Genomic DNA, 17,096 nt, shown 5'->3' with positions numbered 1-17,096 from the left:
TATATATATATATATATATATATATATATATATAGGTTGAACACTAATAATTCCAACAAATACAGCATATGTGTGTGTGTGTGTGTGTGTGTGTGTGTGTGTGTGTGTGTGTTTGGATACACAACGTTTGTAGTAAGTAATCTCAGTGCATAGGATACGTAGACAGAGGCTACCACTTCCAAGTAAGTAGACAGTTAAAAATAAAGAAGACATTGGGAAGAAGAAGTAATGGCTGTACAATATCACATTTAATTACATTCAATGTTGTCATATCAGATAGATTTCACTCATACATAGACAGAGGCTACCACTTCCAAGTAAGTAGACAGTTAAAAATAAAGAAGACATTGGGAAAGAGAAGTAATGGCTGTACGATATCACATTTAATTACATTTAATGTTGTCATATCAGATAGATTTCACTTTTATTGCACGCTTTAATGCAATCTACTGTCAAGACAGTTACTGGAGAAAAATACTGAAGGAGGCTATAGAGAGGATTCTGTAACAAGAGACTGTTCATTGCTTCTCCTGGCCAGATTCCTCTCAGCTGCTGAGCAGAGGTGTCCCCCTGCAGGGATTTTAGTTGGGTTAAACCACACTAGTATCCTGTTCTTCAGTATGGGGAGTGTCGTTCCATTACAAACGAAACAGACGAAGAGCACTGGTCCTTGCACCATTGCAACTAGGTGTACGTAATAGACAAACTGTGCAATTCCTTGAGCCTGGTGGAACCCAATTCTAATTGGAATACCTATTCCAGTTACGATGACAGCCTTAACTGACATAAAAAGACATTGCTTCTTTGAGGCAAATTTATTGTTATTAACAATTTTGAGTTGCCACATGGAATACCAATTATGTAGGTACATGTGTCCAACCAGTCCGAGACAAACCAAATTGAAAGCCACTGACAGAGAAATGCCCACAAGGACTAGAATATGACTGGATCACGTAATATTTACTTGTCTTTTCCAAAGCAACAGCTGCCACACATACTATACTCCACGGTATTAACACGTACAACACCTAACGACAGAATAACTTGCTTACTTCAGCAGGTAGCAGGTCGTTAGGAAGCCTGAGATGACGAACAAAAGCATACATGTGGTAGCAGAATGAGTTTAGCCAGAAACAGCTGAGAAGTGTGAGGGCGCTATCTACCAGCACTGCCGTCGGTAAGTCAGGGACGCCTGCCAAACGATACACGACCTCAGAACATAGGATCTGGATTATGCACGTGATCTGAAAGGACAAAAGTATCTTTCCAGGCAGGTTACATAACTGGGGAAGGTACATGTATACTCCGGCTGTCGAAAAGCGGAAAATAATGTTTACCAGTCTAAATGAGATTTCTAAAGGCTTTAAACTATCGATTTTGAAATCCTTATATTTCAAGTTGTCGTTCTTTAAACGGTTTTTGCAGTTCAGTTTCTTCTGTTAGCTTTTGATACAGTATGCTGCTAGAACTATATTGTTTTATAAATGGGTAATAAATGATGCAAATATCGGAAGCCTTAGTGGAGGGAAAGTCGCGACACTTCAGCAGCAGAATAGCTCTGGATACAGAGCAGATGGCATCTGTAGCGTTCGATTCCAGACGCGATTTATCATCAGGACTATCGAAGTAGCAGCGAGCATCACTCACGGACTGAATCATACTAAACGGGATGCCCTGGCGAATGCTGTACGAGTTGACTGCCATCCAGGCCAGCAGACAGAGGTTGACGTTTGCCCTCTGCATGTAGGCCAGGTAGCTCGTGATGGGTATGTGGGGCGACCTCTGCACCACGTCCTCCCACAGCTGCACACAGCACTGCTCGCGCTGCTTAAGGGCTTCCAGAGGCAGGTCTTCCAGCGGACACGTGGGGTGGTCCAGGGTGTTCCCTAACAGCTGCACGTAGTCAGTGTCCACGGAGAGTGTAGCGCTGCTTCTGTCCTCCAGCTGCCACTCCTCATCTGCAAAAATATGACAGCAAGTATGTGGCGCCCATATACTGCAAGTAGCTGGATCCAAAGTCTCCTCTAGATGACAAGATTGGTCATTGTTTACCTACATTATCCGGGTTCAGTTACTCAGAATTAAGTAAGGCGACATGTCATAACAAATTAAGACTATTCAGACAGACAGATATCATTGTTACCATGAAAGTCTATTTCATCTACAGGGTGTCCAAGAGGTCTTTGTGTCGCTCTTGGCTCAATAAAAATGAGGAAATCAATAAGTTTTATTGATATTACTACTTTGAAGCTGGCAAAAAAGCAATGTTATCAGTATTGTATTTCCGTATCACCACTCTAGTCTCCGAGTTCCGAACCCATGGTGCAACAGCTATATTTCAAAGGAGAGATTAGTGGTAGATTAGTGTCAGCATGAACATCCATAGATAGAAAAAACTATGAAGGGCATGATGAGACAACTTGCCACAGTCTACCTCGTAAAGTAGCCTGCCTGACTGAGATAAATGTCCTATTTTCTCAGGTTGTCTCAAAGACAGGCCACGTATTGGAAGCAATAAAACGTGAGAGGAAACGTGTGTCACCGTCTCTTAATCAGATGAGCTGTCTCCAATGAAATCCATTTGCAAAAGAGCAGTTGGACTTCAAGCATCTTGCTCAACAATGCAAGACCATATTGAAAGAAATTTGAATACGAAAGGATCTAGGCCGATGTTTGTTATTGAATTAACTGACAATGATATGGAGCTACGATTTGTAGCCTATTGTACTTTGTTGGGCTCAAGACTGTTTACTGATAAATGAGCCATATACCGCAGTTTGCACAGGAGAAATATTGTTTTCTTGTCTAAGGAAAATACCTATTATCAGCAAGAGTTAGAAAGAAACCCATTTCATGTCACATGGGCCTTGGTGTGATCACAATACATGTTTGGACCACATTCTTTTGAAGGTTACATGAATGGGAACTTTTATTTAACTGTACAACAGAAGTTTGCAGTACCTCTGATCGATGAGAAGGCAGTCATGGGTCATGTGAGGTTATGGTAGGACGGAGCTTGAGTCACGTTTTGTTGTTCAGGTGTGTGGGTTCTTTAATGAACAATTTTGCCTCAGATTATGTTCTGCAATATCTGAAACCACATTAAAATGGTGACTGTAGCCTCCCCCCCATTTCGCACCAAAATATATTATTCACATACACTGTAGGTGAAGTTATACTTTAATTATTATATTAGTATCTATATCTTTCCTCCTTGTTGTGAGACTCATTGTTGTCCAATTCCGTTATTGTCAAAACTACTAAATGATAACATTTCATTTCTTAAATGCTGGAATTTATTAATTAAATCACTCAATTTATAAAAATTTATGAACATCAAACACTGTGTGCCATTCTGCCACTCATCTCCGGCCTTCCTACGAGCAACCTCTCTCTCTAGCCTCTCACACCCGACTTACACCCATGGACTCCAACACTCGACTACTGCTTACCCTCTCGCACATTGCTGACTGCACTGCAGTCTTTGCTTAAACCATGTATGATCTCTGCATAGTGCATAATCAATATTAGGTACGGGTACTGTACCCTTACATATCCCCACCAAAATAATAATTTAATATGAAAAAATGTAATAGTGATATTAGATTTGAATATTAAAGTAGAAAAATATATAAAAAGACAAAAATGAAAAAAAATGTGAAATTACATTATTTAGTCAAAACTATTTGCTTATTAATGCTGTGATAATAGGAGAAGAGGTGATACTCCTACGTGGCGTGTCGCAGATGGCTGATAGGGAAGTCCTCACTGGTTTACCGGTGGACTTGAGTGAAATAAAATAGCTCTCGTACCAAACACACCCTCTGCGTTTAACAACCATAGTTGTAAATCGGAGCTTCTTCCAACTAAGGTTGACAACCTTCGAAAGCAAAGAAAGGCAACTTCTTCTAGGAAAAAATTCCACCGTCCTGCTTAAAAAGTCAGGAAAAGGCTACATCGGATTCAGTGGGTAGTCACCTAGAAGACAGCAATGAATCGGAGCGTTTGCAACCATTAAAATGCACACTAAAACACAAAAATAAGATTAAACATAAGCAGATAAATTATATAGCAACACACAACATGAACTCACTACTTCAGACCAGAAAACTCAAGGAGCTCACAGATGAACTAAATAAACAAAATATTTTAATAACAGGGATCCAAGAAATGAGAAACACCACAGAGGACTCATTTGAATCAGAAGGATACATAATTTATAATGGGAAACCAGGAACGAGGGCAATGAAACAACGTTCCCATGTTTGGAACAGGGTTTTTAGTAAACATAAAAATAATGGATTCAGTAACGGATTTCCAAGCAGTATCGCCAAGAATTGCAACTCTACACTCAAAAACAATGAATAAAACCTATACAATAATAAATATTCATGACCAACAATTACAAAAAATTGTCTAACAAAAAAAGGAAGAGGTAGATAAATTTTGGGACATCCTAGAACAAACTGTGAACAGAGTAAATAAAATGAATGTAAAAATCTTATTGGGATATTTCAATGCTCAGTTGGGAAAAGAAAGGAAATATAAAGATATAATTGGAAAATGGAGTCCACAAAAATTTACAAACAAAAACGGTCAAAGACTTGTAGAACTCTACAGAGAATACAAGCTTATATCTAAATCAACATACTTTAAGAGGAAGCCAAGTAAACATAAAACGTGGAAACATCCAGACTGGAGGAAGGGGGAGTGGCAGCTAGACCATGTCTGTATGGACAAAAATTTTCATAAGGAGGTCCACAATGTTAAAGTACCAAGAGGAGTAGACACAGGCTCAGACCATTATATACTTAAAATTAAAATCAAATTCACTCCATTAAAGAAGAGCACCAGAAAAACTAATAAAATAAAAAGGACGTTTGACCCACATCAGCTAATGAAAAATAATAAATACCAACAAATAACACAAACCATCAAATTAACTGATGATCTAGGACAACTAGTGCCTAATCTTAAAAAAGAAGCAGAGAATCTAGCTCCCTTGAACCCATGAAGAAAACATGCATTGTGGAAATCAGAATGTGACAAATTCCGTGAAGATAGACACCAAGCATGGTTAATGTTTCAAACACACAAAACTGAAGAAAATGCCATCAACCTAAAAAGTGAAAGAAAAAAAATTTACACAAAATATTAGTAGAATCAAGAGAGGATTCCATAAAGATATTATAAACTTTATAGAAGGTAATTATCATAAAACCAACTTCAGGAACTACTATAAAATCTGAGAGCCCTACACTAATACTGAAAGATGAAGATGGAAGAATGACTCACCGTAACAAGGAAAATGCAGAAATTATGGAAAAGCATTTAACAAACTTCTGAATTGTGAGGAACCCAAAGAACCCTTACAAATCAACATAAATACCCCAATAAAAACCAAACCTAACAAACTAGACCCTCCAACTTTCCAAGAAGTAGAAAAAATTCTTAAAGAACAAAAAACTTATAAGGCATGTGGAGAAGATCAGGTTTTTGTTGAAATTTGGAAATAGGTAAGTGACACAGTCCGGATCTCCTTACACATGGCTCTAACAAAAATTTGGGTAATGGAACAATTCCCTGAACATTGGACCACAGCTATCATCCAATCACTAAACAAAAAGGGAGATAAGAGCAACCCAGACAACTACAGAGGAATCTCTCTCCTAGATTGCACATACAAAATTCTATCCAAGATCCTATATGAAAGAATCAAAGAGCAATTAGAACAGGAGTTAGGGGAACATCAGGGAGGTTTCAGACCATGGAGAAGCTGTGCAGAGCAGATAATTAGTTTAAAATTGATTATGGCATACTACAAGAAACAGAATAAACCTCTGGCAATAACATTTGTAGATTTTAAGAAGGCATATGACTGTCTCCACACACCTTCAGTATTAAAAATTTTAAGAAATCTAGGACTCCATCCAAAACTAATTAAAATAATACAACTCATTCTAACCAACACCAAATCAAAAGTGAAACTTAGGGGAGAAATTTCGGAACCATTCCTCATAAAAAACAGGCTTAAGACAAGGTGACTACCTATCACTATTACTGTTCAACTGTGCACTGGAATACATATTGAGAGAATGGTACAAGGACAATCCAAAGATGATAAGAATTGGAAGTGCAGAAGATGATATAAGCTTAAACTTCTTGGGATTCGCTGATAATTTTGCTCTCCTAGCCAACACCGTTCAAGAAGCCAGGCAACAAGTGAAATCACTACAAGAAATAGCAGAGAAAGTAGGCCTTAGAATATCATTTGAAAAAACAGAGATTATGCTAACTAATCCACCACTTGCAAACAAAATGTCAATAGGAGAACAGGAAATCAAAATTGTTGATAAATTTAAATATTTAGGCGAAATAATAACATACAATCTAAATGAGAAGCCATCATGGCAGAATAGAATAAAAAAAACTGAACTACGCAAATTACATGAGCAAAACTACATACAACAATGAAAGCCTATCTATAGATGTAAAATTAAAACATTATAAAACAGTTACACAACCAGAAATAACGTATGCAGTGGAAACTATCTTCAAAACAACTAATACAGCAGAAATTGACAGAATACTAAAAATAGAAAGAAGAATAATTAGGACATGTATAAATAAACAGTATAAAATAAATGGACATTGGAGAATAGCATCAAATGAAACAGTATATAAGAAAACAGAACTGACATGAGCATGAACAGGAAATGAATCTCATTCTTTGGACATCTGATGAGAACTCCAGAAAACAGAAGTAGTAAAAAAAAATATACAAAAATTGTGGAATAGCAAGAGCAACATTAAATGGATCACAGAAATTAAGGAAGATATAAAAGAACTCCAAATTACAGTAGATGACCTAAAAAACCAGAATACTGCAAGACCCGCAAACCAGACTACAAATGAAAATCAATAAAAGGAGTACAGGAAGAGTGGTCTCAGATGAAGAAAGAAAGAAATTATCTCGAAGCATGAAAAAATATTGGACAGACAGAAGAGCAAAACACCTTTCATATAAGAATAGACTCTAATAATTATATTACCAAAATATCATATTAAGTTATTGTTGAGCCAAGCTGTATCCCAGTGAAAGAACTTGTTTACAACTTTGTATTTTTGATTAGAGTGGTCCAATGAAGACCACAAAATAAATAATAATAATAATAATAATGGAGAGCCTCAAGTCATTAAAAATAATTCTCATTTGTGTAAGGAAAATGGTGTTTAAGAAATTCAAGTATCACTTAATCACAGTACATTAATCAAATTATATCATTAAATCACTCTCTAATTAGCAACAAGATAATTCAGGTTAAATGAAAATGCTGGTGCACACTGCGTAATGTCATTGAATTAACATAGCAACATGAAAGACAACGCTGCAACGTCCCAAATAAATAGTATGCCTAACTGTGATACACAAGTAACAAGTGTCTATTAGCTTGTTCATGAATTTTTGCTGTTGTAATAAATTAAATACTAATGATCAGATAGTCACTGTATTGAATGGATAGAAACATAGGCCTAATGAATGAATGTGATCAAAACATAAGCAAAATAGTAAACAGACAACTCTAACTACTACACAATATTCACAGGAAAATATTATATTATTACCCCACATAAATTAACACTCTAAGTGGCAGGATATTTTGAAAATGCGATACCGTTATATTTATGGCACACAGTTTACAGGGTTAGTAATACAAGAAATTTGACAAAAGGCACATACCTTGGAAGGTAATCCATAAACAAATAATCACCTTGGAATACACTTTTTTTATGTAGCACTTCATATCTATTTACTCTGCTTTAGGTCCCTGCCTATATGTTGAGTTGTAGATCGCACGCAAACACGCTGGTTCACACTGCACTGGGCTGTGGCATCGATGTCGCCAGGGATATACCACCACAATAACAATAACACTTTCACTGTTTACTCTGCTATTTCACTTCCCTATATGATACGATGCAAAACACACGTATTTGTAGCTTTCACTGAATGATAGGGCTGTGGCATCGCAGCCGTCGGGGACTGTAGACTCGTTGTCTCTGCAAATTGTTGGAATTATAGTAAAAGCGTCATAACAGCGACTCCCGCGCCGTGAAGCTTGTTGTTGTTGTTGATCAGCTGGTCGCTGACGTCAGCATCCCATGGTTCCGCATTCCACACAGCTCGCCAAACTGACGGACTGGCGGAGCGCTGGAACAGGCGACAGTCGCGCTGCGTGCTAGGTCTTCGTAGGGGTTGGTACATGTGACGACCGCGCTGCGTGCGCATCGCTTCAAGTCGGTGGCTCCACATCGGCTCGCCAACATACAAACACTAAACGGAATTACGGCAGTGGCGAAACAAAATACACTGCGCGTGCACGTCAATCAGCCTGTAGTAACCAGAACACTCGCGCCATGCGTTCCCATTATTGCTTATAGACGTGTCTCTGACTTACGTGACGGCATAAAATGCTTAAAACTGATTGCATCTAGCTCACAGTCTACCTACTACTGTCCACTATAACTAACTCACAATAGCTACCGACTATTGTCCATTTATTTTCACACAGGCAAAATGATTGTACAGAAATAACACAATGTTCATTTTTTTTACAGAGCATCTCTGGCTTGCAACACTTCTTATAGATGAAACGGTTTAATGTTTTCTACGTGTTGTAGGCTATGATACTGAGCAGACTGCTGCATTTCAATTTCAACCGAATTAGGGTGAAGAAGTTTTCTAATTTTGAATAGTCCTCTGTGGTAGTGGTGAAACTTTTTTATCTCTTCATTTGCACTTGATGATTTCGTATGAGTTCGAATAAGTACTAAATCACCAACTTTGTACGTTATGGGCGTCACTATCTCGTCATGTACCAGCTTCCGTACTTCTGCTTCAGCATGTATTTGGTTTGAATATTCGCTATTTCAGCGCTCAATTATTTGATTATTCAACATCCTCTGTATTTCCTTGTTAACAGCTTCCCTATTTGCCAATGCTATTGCATATGACAAATTGCGAAATGGTTCATGGTCCTTTACTTTAATTTTACAAACATATCCTTTAATTAATCCTGGTATCTTTGAAAATATAACGACATAGCATCTTAGTAGTTCCCTCAGTTCTTCTCGTTCTGCTTCAGTCAAGTCCACTAACGCTCGAATCTTGGTTTGAAGACAATTAAGAGTATCCTCCTGGTTCCTCTCTTGCAGTTTAGCGCAGTTCTCTGAATTCTTTAATGTGACAGCTTCATATTCTCTTCTATAACGCATCATCCTTATTTTCACGCCCGCAGCGCCCTTATTATCTGTAATAAACCCGTTGAATACAGTTCTTCTTTCTTTATTATCTCTCCACGTCCGCAGACAATTCTCCTCAAAATTAATACAGCATCTCATCTCTGACAACCAATCAACTCGGAGAACTAGCCCAACATTGAGAGAACCAACGATTAAAACACTCTGCTCATATTCGTCCCCTTGAATACGAAATCTTAGTAATGCTTGTTGTTTGATTGGCTTGCTTCGGTTTCCAACTGCACTGACAATATGTACGCTGTTAACAGGAAATGTGGGAATAGCGACAAGATTGTTTAATTGCGAAAATAGATTTTCAGAAATAGTACTTGCCTCGCTAGCTGAATCAATTAACGCATCCATAACAATAGCACATACTTCGACTTCCACAAATGGCATCAGAATTTCTTTATTACTTTCTTCATTTTTCTCGATACAAATCTTTGTTGACATCATTTACATGTTCACACTTTATGGTATTTATCACAATATTCGACCCTTGTCCCTGTGACAGAGTTCCGGAGCGGGTCGTCTCCGAAACTTTGCTTTGTTTAACGGTTCAGAATCTCGCTGATTGCGATCGCGGCTTCTTGCACGTTCTGGCGATCGATACTGTCCTCTCTATCTGTCATTGTGTGGCCGGTTCGGCGGATGATTTGACCTGAATCCGTCTTGTACACTGTATTCGTTTCTCATCGTCTCGGCGATCAAATACTTTCGGTCGTTCGTAACTGAGGATTCCTTTCCGCGCTGGGCCGTTTCGACGATTCGGGTAATTGTTATTACTGTGTTGCTCACGCTGATCGCGTTCGGCATTGAGCAATTCCATTCGGTCAATTAGCAAACACACTTGCTCCATTGTTAACTGTGGTGTGAGTGCTAACTTCTCACGTACCAAAAATGGCAATTTCTGCATTAATATAAGCATTAGCTCTTCTTCTTTAACTGGATCGTCCAAGTATGCATTGTCGTTCCAGTACCTTTGCACAAACTCATGCATTATACCGTTATGTCTTGCATAATTTGGCGATGTGAGGATCTTTGATTTTACGTTCCACTGTTTTGCTTTCGACCATTTTTTTTTTTAATGCTGTCTCAGATTCTTCATACTTGGTGCAATTGTCGGATACACTTATACCCCAAATATGTGCCTCACCCTTCATGCGACTGACGCAAGTGTCAATTTTAACACGTTGCGTATAATGCCTCGGAAACGCATCTTTGAATTGTGTAATGAAAGCAACTGTGTGGATGCCTTGTTTCGGTTCATATGAAATTTTCGACCGCTCAGTCCATTGTCAACAATTACTTGCGGCAAACCAACAATATTGTTATCTGGTTCACGTAATACTGCATTAATTTCATCGTCCAAAATTTCTTTAGTAATCCTATTTGACATTGTGTCGTTGTTCATTACCTTTTGTCGTATCTCATGTACCTCATCACATAGTTCATCACATCGCGTTTCTTCGCCGTTAACCATATAAATTATAGACTCTTTGTTGGCTTTACAAGAACTTTTAATTTTGACGATTTCGTCATCTTGAGCCTTAACTTTGTCATTAACTTTTCAAATAAAATCTTCCGTTTGCCTACACCGTCCATTAACTTGAATTTTAAGATCTGTAATTTCGCTGCCAATGGCCTCATGTTTGTCTTGACATTGTTTTCGGAGCTCATCACGCTTTTGTTCAAAAGAGCTGGCGAGTTCCGTTCGCAAATTGCTAATCGCATTAGTTAGTGCTTCATAATCGTTTTTGATTTCCTGATGGAGCTTTCTTGTTTCCTCATAAAATTTTGTTATTTCCACACACACCTTTTTATTTTCCTCATGAAACGCTCTTGTTTCTAAACGTGCCTGTCTATTTTCTTCATGAAAAGCTTTTATTTCTACACGCGCCTGTCTATTTTCCTCATGAACATTTTTAATTGCTTCTAACAATTGAGATATACAATCTTTACTGACAATAGCAGTTTCTGTTTGCTGGATAACCATTGATGTTGAAATTCTGTTAGGCAAATCGAAACTAAGAATACCACTGTCCTCGGTCGAATTAACTGTAGTGTTTTCCCTCACATTAATTTGTTCTCCGTCAACCACGTTATTAAATTGTCCTCCCTCGTCTTTAGTAACACTACCGTTTGGTTCTGAATTAGCCATATTAACACTGTTCACAACAATAAGTGTTCATTATAACTTATGCTTGCTCTAAATTGAGAAGTCCACTCGCAACTTAAAAGTCAGTAACACTATTAATTATTCCTATTCCTGTTCATTCCTACACAACGTTGAGTTCACTTAATTTCGAAGTGCTGCTGTGCTGAAATACTGTGTTGTCTTCTCCGTCGTTTCTGAAGATTGCTGAGGAATCGAAGTCCGACACACGCGTCGCCATATGTAGCCTTCCCCCAGTTTCACACCGAACTATATTATTCACATACGCTGTAGGTGAAGTTATATTTTAATTATTATATCAGTATTTATATCTTTCCTTCTTGTTGTGAGACTCATTGTTGTCCACTTCCGTTATTGTCAAAACTACTAAATGATAACATCTCCTTTCTTAAATGCAGAAATTTATTAATTAAATCACTGAATTTATAAACATTTATGAACATCAAACACTGTGTGCCATTCTGCCACTCGTCTCCAGCCTCGTTACCGAGCAACCTCTCTCTCTAGCCTCTCACACCCGACCTCCACCCACGGACTCCAACACTCGACTATTGTTTAAACACTCGCACATTGTTGAGTGCATTGCAGTCTTTGCTTAAACCATGTATGATCTCTGGATAGTGCATAATCGATACTACGTAAGGGTACTGTACCCTTACATGACGACGAAATCCCAGCATTACCACCTCAACAACCCTCGTAAATGGCCATGACAAATTTCGGATCTTACCAGTCCAGTAACTCTTTATGAAGAAGTCCCATGTAGCTCAACGCTTAAGCTGTGTAAACGACGCATGTGTGCAAAGATTGTACATATGGACACAGTTAACACGGATTGTTTTACGAACTTCCAACATGCTGAAGCAGCTTGGGTCGCCAACTTCTGTTATTCAGTAAAAGGAAAAACCAGTCCAAGTCCCAATTTTTACTTTCTGTTCATTCTGAATGCGCTGCAAATGTTCATTGCACATTTTTGACATATTCGGGAATGCCATTTTCGACTGTATTATGACGATCTGAAAATCGCTCTCGATCCGAAACTAGTCATCGAATGAATAAAAAGTAAAAATTTGCAACTTGGACAGGTTCCTCGTTCTGCTGAACGGTGGTTTTGTTTGTAACTGGGATAGGTGAGATGGTTCTGCGATTCTGTGCCAGATAGTCGACACACAGGAAGTATTTTTGACATCTGTAGGCTTGCATTTGCGATTTAGTTGATTCTACACAATGGCAGCGACAGCATATCAAGGCTATGTTCTTCATGTGATGGTCTGTTGTGGACGAGATCTGGTGCACGATAGACAGATCGAATGATCGAGTAAGAGATAAGTCCAGCAACGAGAATAGAATAATAAGCCAAAAAAATATATAGTGATCTCGATGAAATAGAATTGTTTCGCAGACAGGTGCCGTTGCTGCAAATACAGTTTTTCTTCAGTCCCAATACAGTCCATAGTATTAACATTTGTAAGAGTAATATTAACAGCTTAGCTTGTCCAATTAACTGTTCAGTTACAAATCAAAATATTATACGTAAAGAAAATTTTTAAATCGAACAATATCATACCAGAGAGAAATTTAGAACACTACACCAGTTACAGTATTAACAAAATGTTTGTTTGTCTGTAGCCGTTATGTTACAGAAACCAACAGCCGTTTTTAAAACAAGCCTCATACTGGGTCTGGAAAAAACTACATGTACAGAGTTTTAGAGTGCTTAGAGAACATAAAAGGGAACACTTTTTTATGTGACGAAAATGTCGCCCCTCCACTGACGTTCAGAGACGGTGTTTAACCTGCTGTGCGATGAATACCCTGTTAGACACGTTGCGGGCCTCCTACGGGAGGGAGACGAGTTGTTCGGTGTACGAGAACTGGCAGACACTCCAGGTGGGCTGGTTGCCTGTCAGGCTGAGGCTGCGACCATTATTTGTGAAATACCCACTTGTCTCGAATGTGTAACATCACTAACACATCTCACAGTCGCTGAACATCACTAACGTCTAAACCTTCATGGACCACGAGCAGGGTCCACCTGTGACGTTTGTGTCACATAAAGTTGTTCTTTTTCAGCGTTCTCTAAACACAGCAAAATTTTCTGAACGTAGTCTTTTTTACTGCCTGTACAATGAAAGAGACAATAGTACATCGAAATGAAGCAGGTAGATTGTAACAGGTCCAGATGGAGAGTTGCCAAGCAATCGAAAAACTGACTTTGTTGAGAGCACCAGTGATTATCTTGCATGCATACAAAGTCACGTAAGATCCAAAAGTAGATAATCAGAAGGGTACTTGAACCTCATTCCTCAGCCGTCAACGCGTAACGATAAAGCGGACGGGTCCCACTGTTAAACTTACCTACAGTCTTGAAATCATCTTCGTAGAACATCGATGTACACAGCTACAGTGTACCAGTTGAAACGATGGTAGGCGTACAGTGTGTCAGCGAGGCTGAACATCTGCGACGCCTCCTTGCACAGCGCACTGAAGTCATCGAGAGAGGAAAGGTTCCACGGCTGGTAGGGCAGTAGGCGTTCACTCAACAGCGGCCCCCTGCAGCACACAAGCCGAAGGGGTTAAAAGTTAAAAATCAACCGTGTACAGTGTATGCAAGAATGTAAATGTATCGAGAATGGATTTCCACTCAGCGGTGGATGATGACCCTCCTGGCAGATTAAAACTGTGTGGCAGACTGGTACTCATACCTGGAAGTTTTGCATTCTTTAAGGGAAGCATAGAAACACAGCAAACAATCGCAAATCTATTCTTTTTTTTAGTATTCTTGCACCTCGAGATTTCCCATTTCAGAGCACTCAAGAGAGATACTGATTTTGACTATTTCTTGCAGGACATCCATTGCGTTGTCTGCTGCTATAACGTTTGAACTGATTTTAAATGTAAATTAGACACGATAAACTGTAGAACTGAAGCGCTTCCTGGAGAATACGTCTTTTCTTTAAAGAAGAATTTCACATGCATTCCACTTCTCCAGTCCCTTTCAGCTAATCCAATGGTTAGGGCAGTGCATTATGATGACTCAAAGTATTTAAAATCCATCTTTGCAACTACCAAAAGTACGTGTTTATTCCACAATATGTGTTTTGTTTTACTCATTTAAACCATTATCAGTTGTGGCTTTTTTTATAATGTTTCCGCTAACATCCGGAATTGCGCATCCCAGCGTCTGACACTGCTATGTATGATATATTTGGAGCTTGACGTCCAAAAGCACATGTATGCTGACGTAAGACTTGACAAAATAACGCACCACTATTGCATACAAATGTTTGTTTACCTGGTTCTGAACCAATTTCTGGGTCTCGCTTCGTGAATTGTTGGTGTGGGTCTCTCGTTTAACAGTGCAAGTTATCCTACGGCATTTGTTGGCCGTAAAACTTGGTTCTAAGAACAGTGTTCTGTAGACAGATTCGATGCATATGTATTAGGTACATCTCATGACTAGAATGGAACCCTCACAATAGGATATGAGAAAATTTTTTCCTAATTAATCTACGACTGCATTCACTATAGCCCATCAACGATGGAAAGGTTACAAACAGCCTGAGATAATGCGCAACAACCTGTACTCCTTGTAGCATGGTTCTTGGTTATCACTGTTACTTGAGAACAACGTTGTCAATTAAAGCATGAAGCTGCATGGTAATGAGTTCCGTGTGATGTCTGGGTCCCCAGTTTCACCGGAAAGCAATCCCTCCCAAGAGATGTCGTCGGTGCCATGGCGCTAAGACTCTCAAATCGTTTGCATGCGACGTATCCCTGCACGGTGTTCTGCCTGGATGTACAGCACCACACCTGCTCCACGTGGCACGCTAGGTCTCAGAGTCCGTGCCGTGATTAAATTCATCATTTGCATGCCCCAGAGGGAGAAAGTACCACATATTGGCAATGATCTGAATAATCATTATACGGAGATTTGGTTGGGTAAGAATTTCGGGAAAGGGCTGTTTTTAAGGCAATGGAACCGTTCATTCCATAAGTCAACCAGAAAACGGATTGAAGTGCGTGAAGGTGGTAAACATACAGTCTCCATTAAAACCAAGTGTAAAGAAAATCTCGAAACTTCTGGACAATTTGCAATTTACTACACAGCAGTAGTGATACAATACTGACTGCCATATTCAGTTCAGGAGCACGTGGGTTGGTGCACAAAGTGGCAGATCAACAGAAGACGCAGTGAATACTCGCCACGGGGACCTGGAGTGTCGACGAGCGAGGCAGACCACAACCACGGGAGACAATCGTCGTCAGTTTGCGCACAGAGGCAGGGGTCAGCGTGCGATCCACGGGTTTGGCTTACAGTGCTGGAGCCATTATCATCTGGGTCCATGAAAGGTGAGAGATGCTGATACGTGAACTATTGTAGAAATGGTAGCCTGCCTGAACTAGAAGGGCGGTACCAAAGCTCCATCACTGCCGTTGGAACTCTGAGCCTCCTCATGCATCTCCAGTACTCGGCTTTGTACTGACATCCAACAGACAATAAACACACCGGAGCTTATTAATAAACAAGAGGACATTCTTTGTAGAGGATTCTCAGTGCAAAAGAACATTTTCTGAGAAAGCTCTTATGAGTAAAACATTTGAAGCCATATTCTCTGACGAGAGTGTTCCTTCCCACTACCTCTGCTCCCTGCTGAGTTCTCGGTGTGTGTGGTCTGCCCTGTCCGGCACAGAAAGCACGCGCCATGTTACATTTCATTCAGCTCGCTCAAACAGGCGACGTTTCATGGGACCGGCATCAGTGTGTTCTCCCAGAGTTTCTCTACGTTTCAATTTACTTATTTTATGTGTGGCTACAAATTATTAAAACGATTACGTGCAGTTTACGAAAATGCGTCTTCTAGCGATGTTACCGATAATTCAACATGAGCTAATCTTTTCTATTATAGTAGTCAGGTGAACACATTATGCAAACGAAACCTTAAGATTACATCACTTTTTATCCACCCCAAACTGAAACTCTGTCAAAGAAATACAGTAGAAGAAGAATGGGTAGCTTTGAGAGATGAAATACTGAAGGCAGCAGAGGATCAAGTAGGTAAAAAGACGAGGGCAAGTAGAAATCCTTGGGTAACAGAAGAGATATTGAATTTAATAGATGAAAGGTGAAAATATAACAGTGCAATAAATGGAGCAGGCAAAAAGGATTACAAAGGTCTGAAAAATGAGATCGATAAGATAATTTTGGTTAAACACGGCGCACAACGGTCTGCTCGGGTGTTGAGGCACGTAAGCGGCCGCCCGTGTGGTTCGTTACGAGGAACACATCGCTAGATTTGTAATAAACTAGATATCATTTTTTCTGACACGCCTAGTTATTTCTAACATCACACAATATAGGACTTATCCTGTGAGAAGACGTGATGGTGAACATCTGGAAATGTCTGTGACACGGTTGTTTGGTGTAGGCCTACACCTAAATGTTCTCGTACATCAGTCTGGAAACTTGGTTAACTAAATAGCAATTAAAATGTTTTAATTTTCACTTCGACTGGATTGTCGCCCTCTCTTCTTTTGTGATTTTCTAGAGGGAAGTGTACCTGGCGGAACTCGTAATGTTCTTATTGTCAGACCGATATAAACATCTACAGTTCCTCTC

The 17,096-nt window shown here is 39.3% G+C and overlaps 1 protein-coding gene across 1 annotated transcript; it reads right to left on the bottom strand.

Moving 5' to 3' along the window:
• Nucleotides 1-226: 226 nt before the first annotated feature.
• LOC126295225 (uncharacterized) lies at nucleotides 227-8,184 on the bottom strand. Its single transcript, XM_049987570.1, has 2 exons — nucleotides 7,742-8,184; nucleotides 227-1,958 (listed from the first exon to the last, which is right to left on the bottom strand). The coding sequence occupies exons 1-2, from the start codon at nucleotides 7,803-7,805 to the stop codon at nucleotides 1,387-1,389; spliced, it is 636 nt and encodes a 211-aa protein (XP_049843527.1). The 5' UTR covers nucleotides 7,806-8,184; the 3' UTR covers nucleotides 227-1,386.
• Between the last annotated feature and the right edge of the window lie 8,912 nt (nucleotides 8,185-17,096).

Source organism: Schistocerca gregaria, chromosome 11, assembly GCF_023897955.1.
Source record: "Schistocerca gregaria isolate iqSchGreg1 chromosome 11, iqSchGreg1.2, whole genome shotgun sequence".
NCBI classification, from domain to species: domain Eukaryota; kingdom Metazoa; phylum Arthropoda; class Insecta; order Orthoptera; family Acrididae; genus Schistocerca; species Schistocerca gregaria.
The sequence above is the reverse complement of the archived record's forward strand: the minus strand, read 5'-3'. Positions and strand labels throughout refer to the sequence as shown.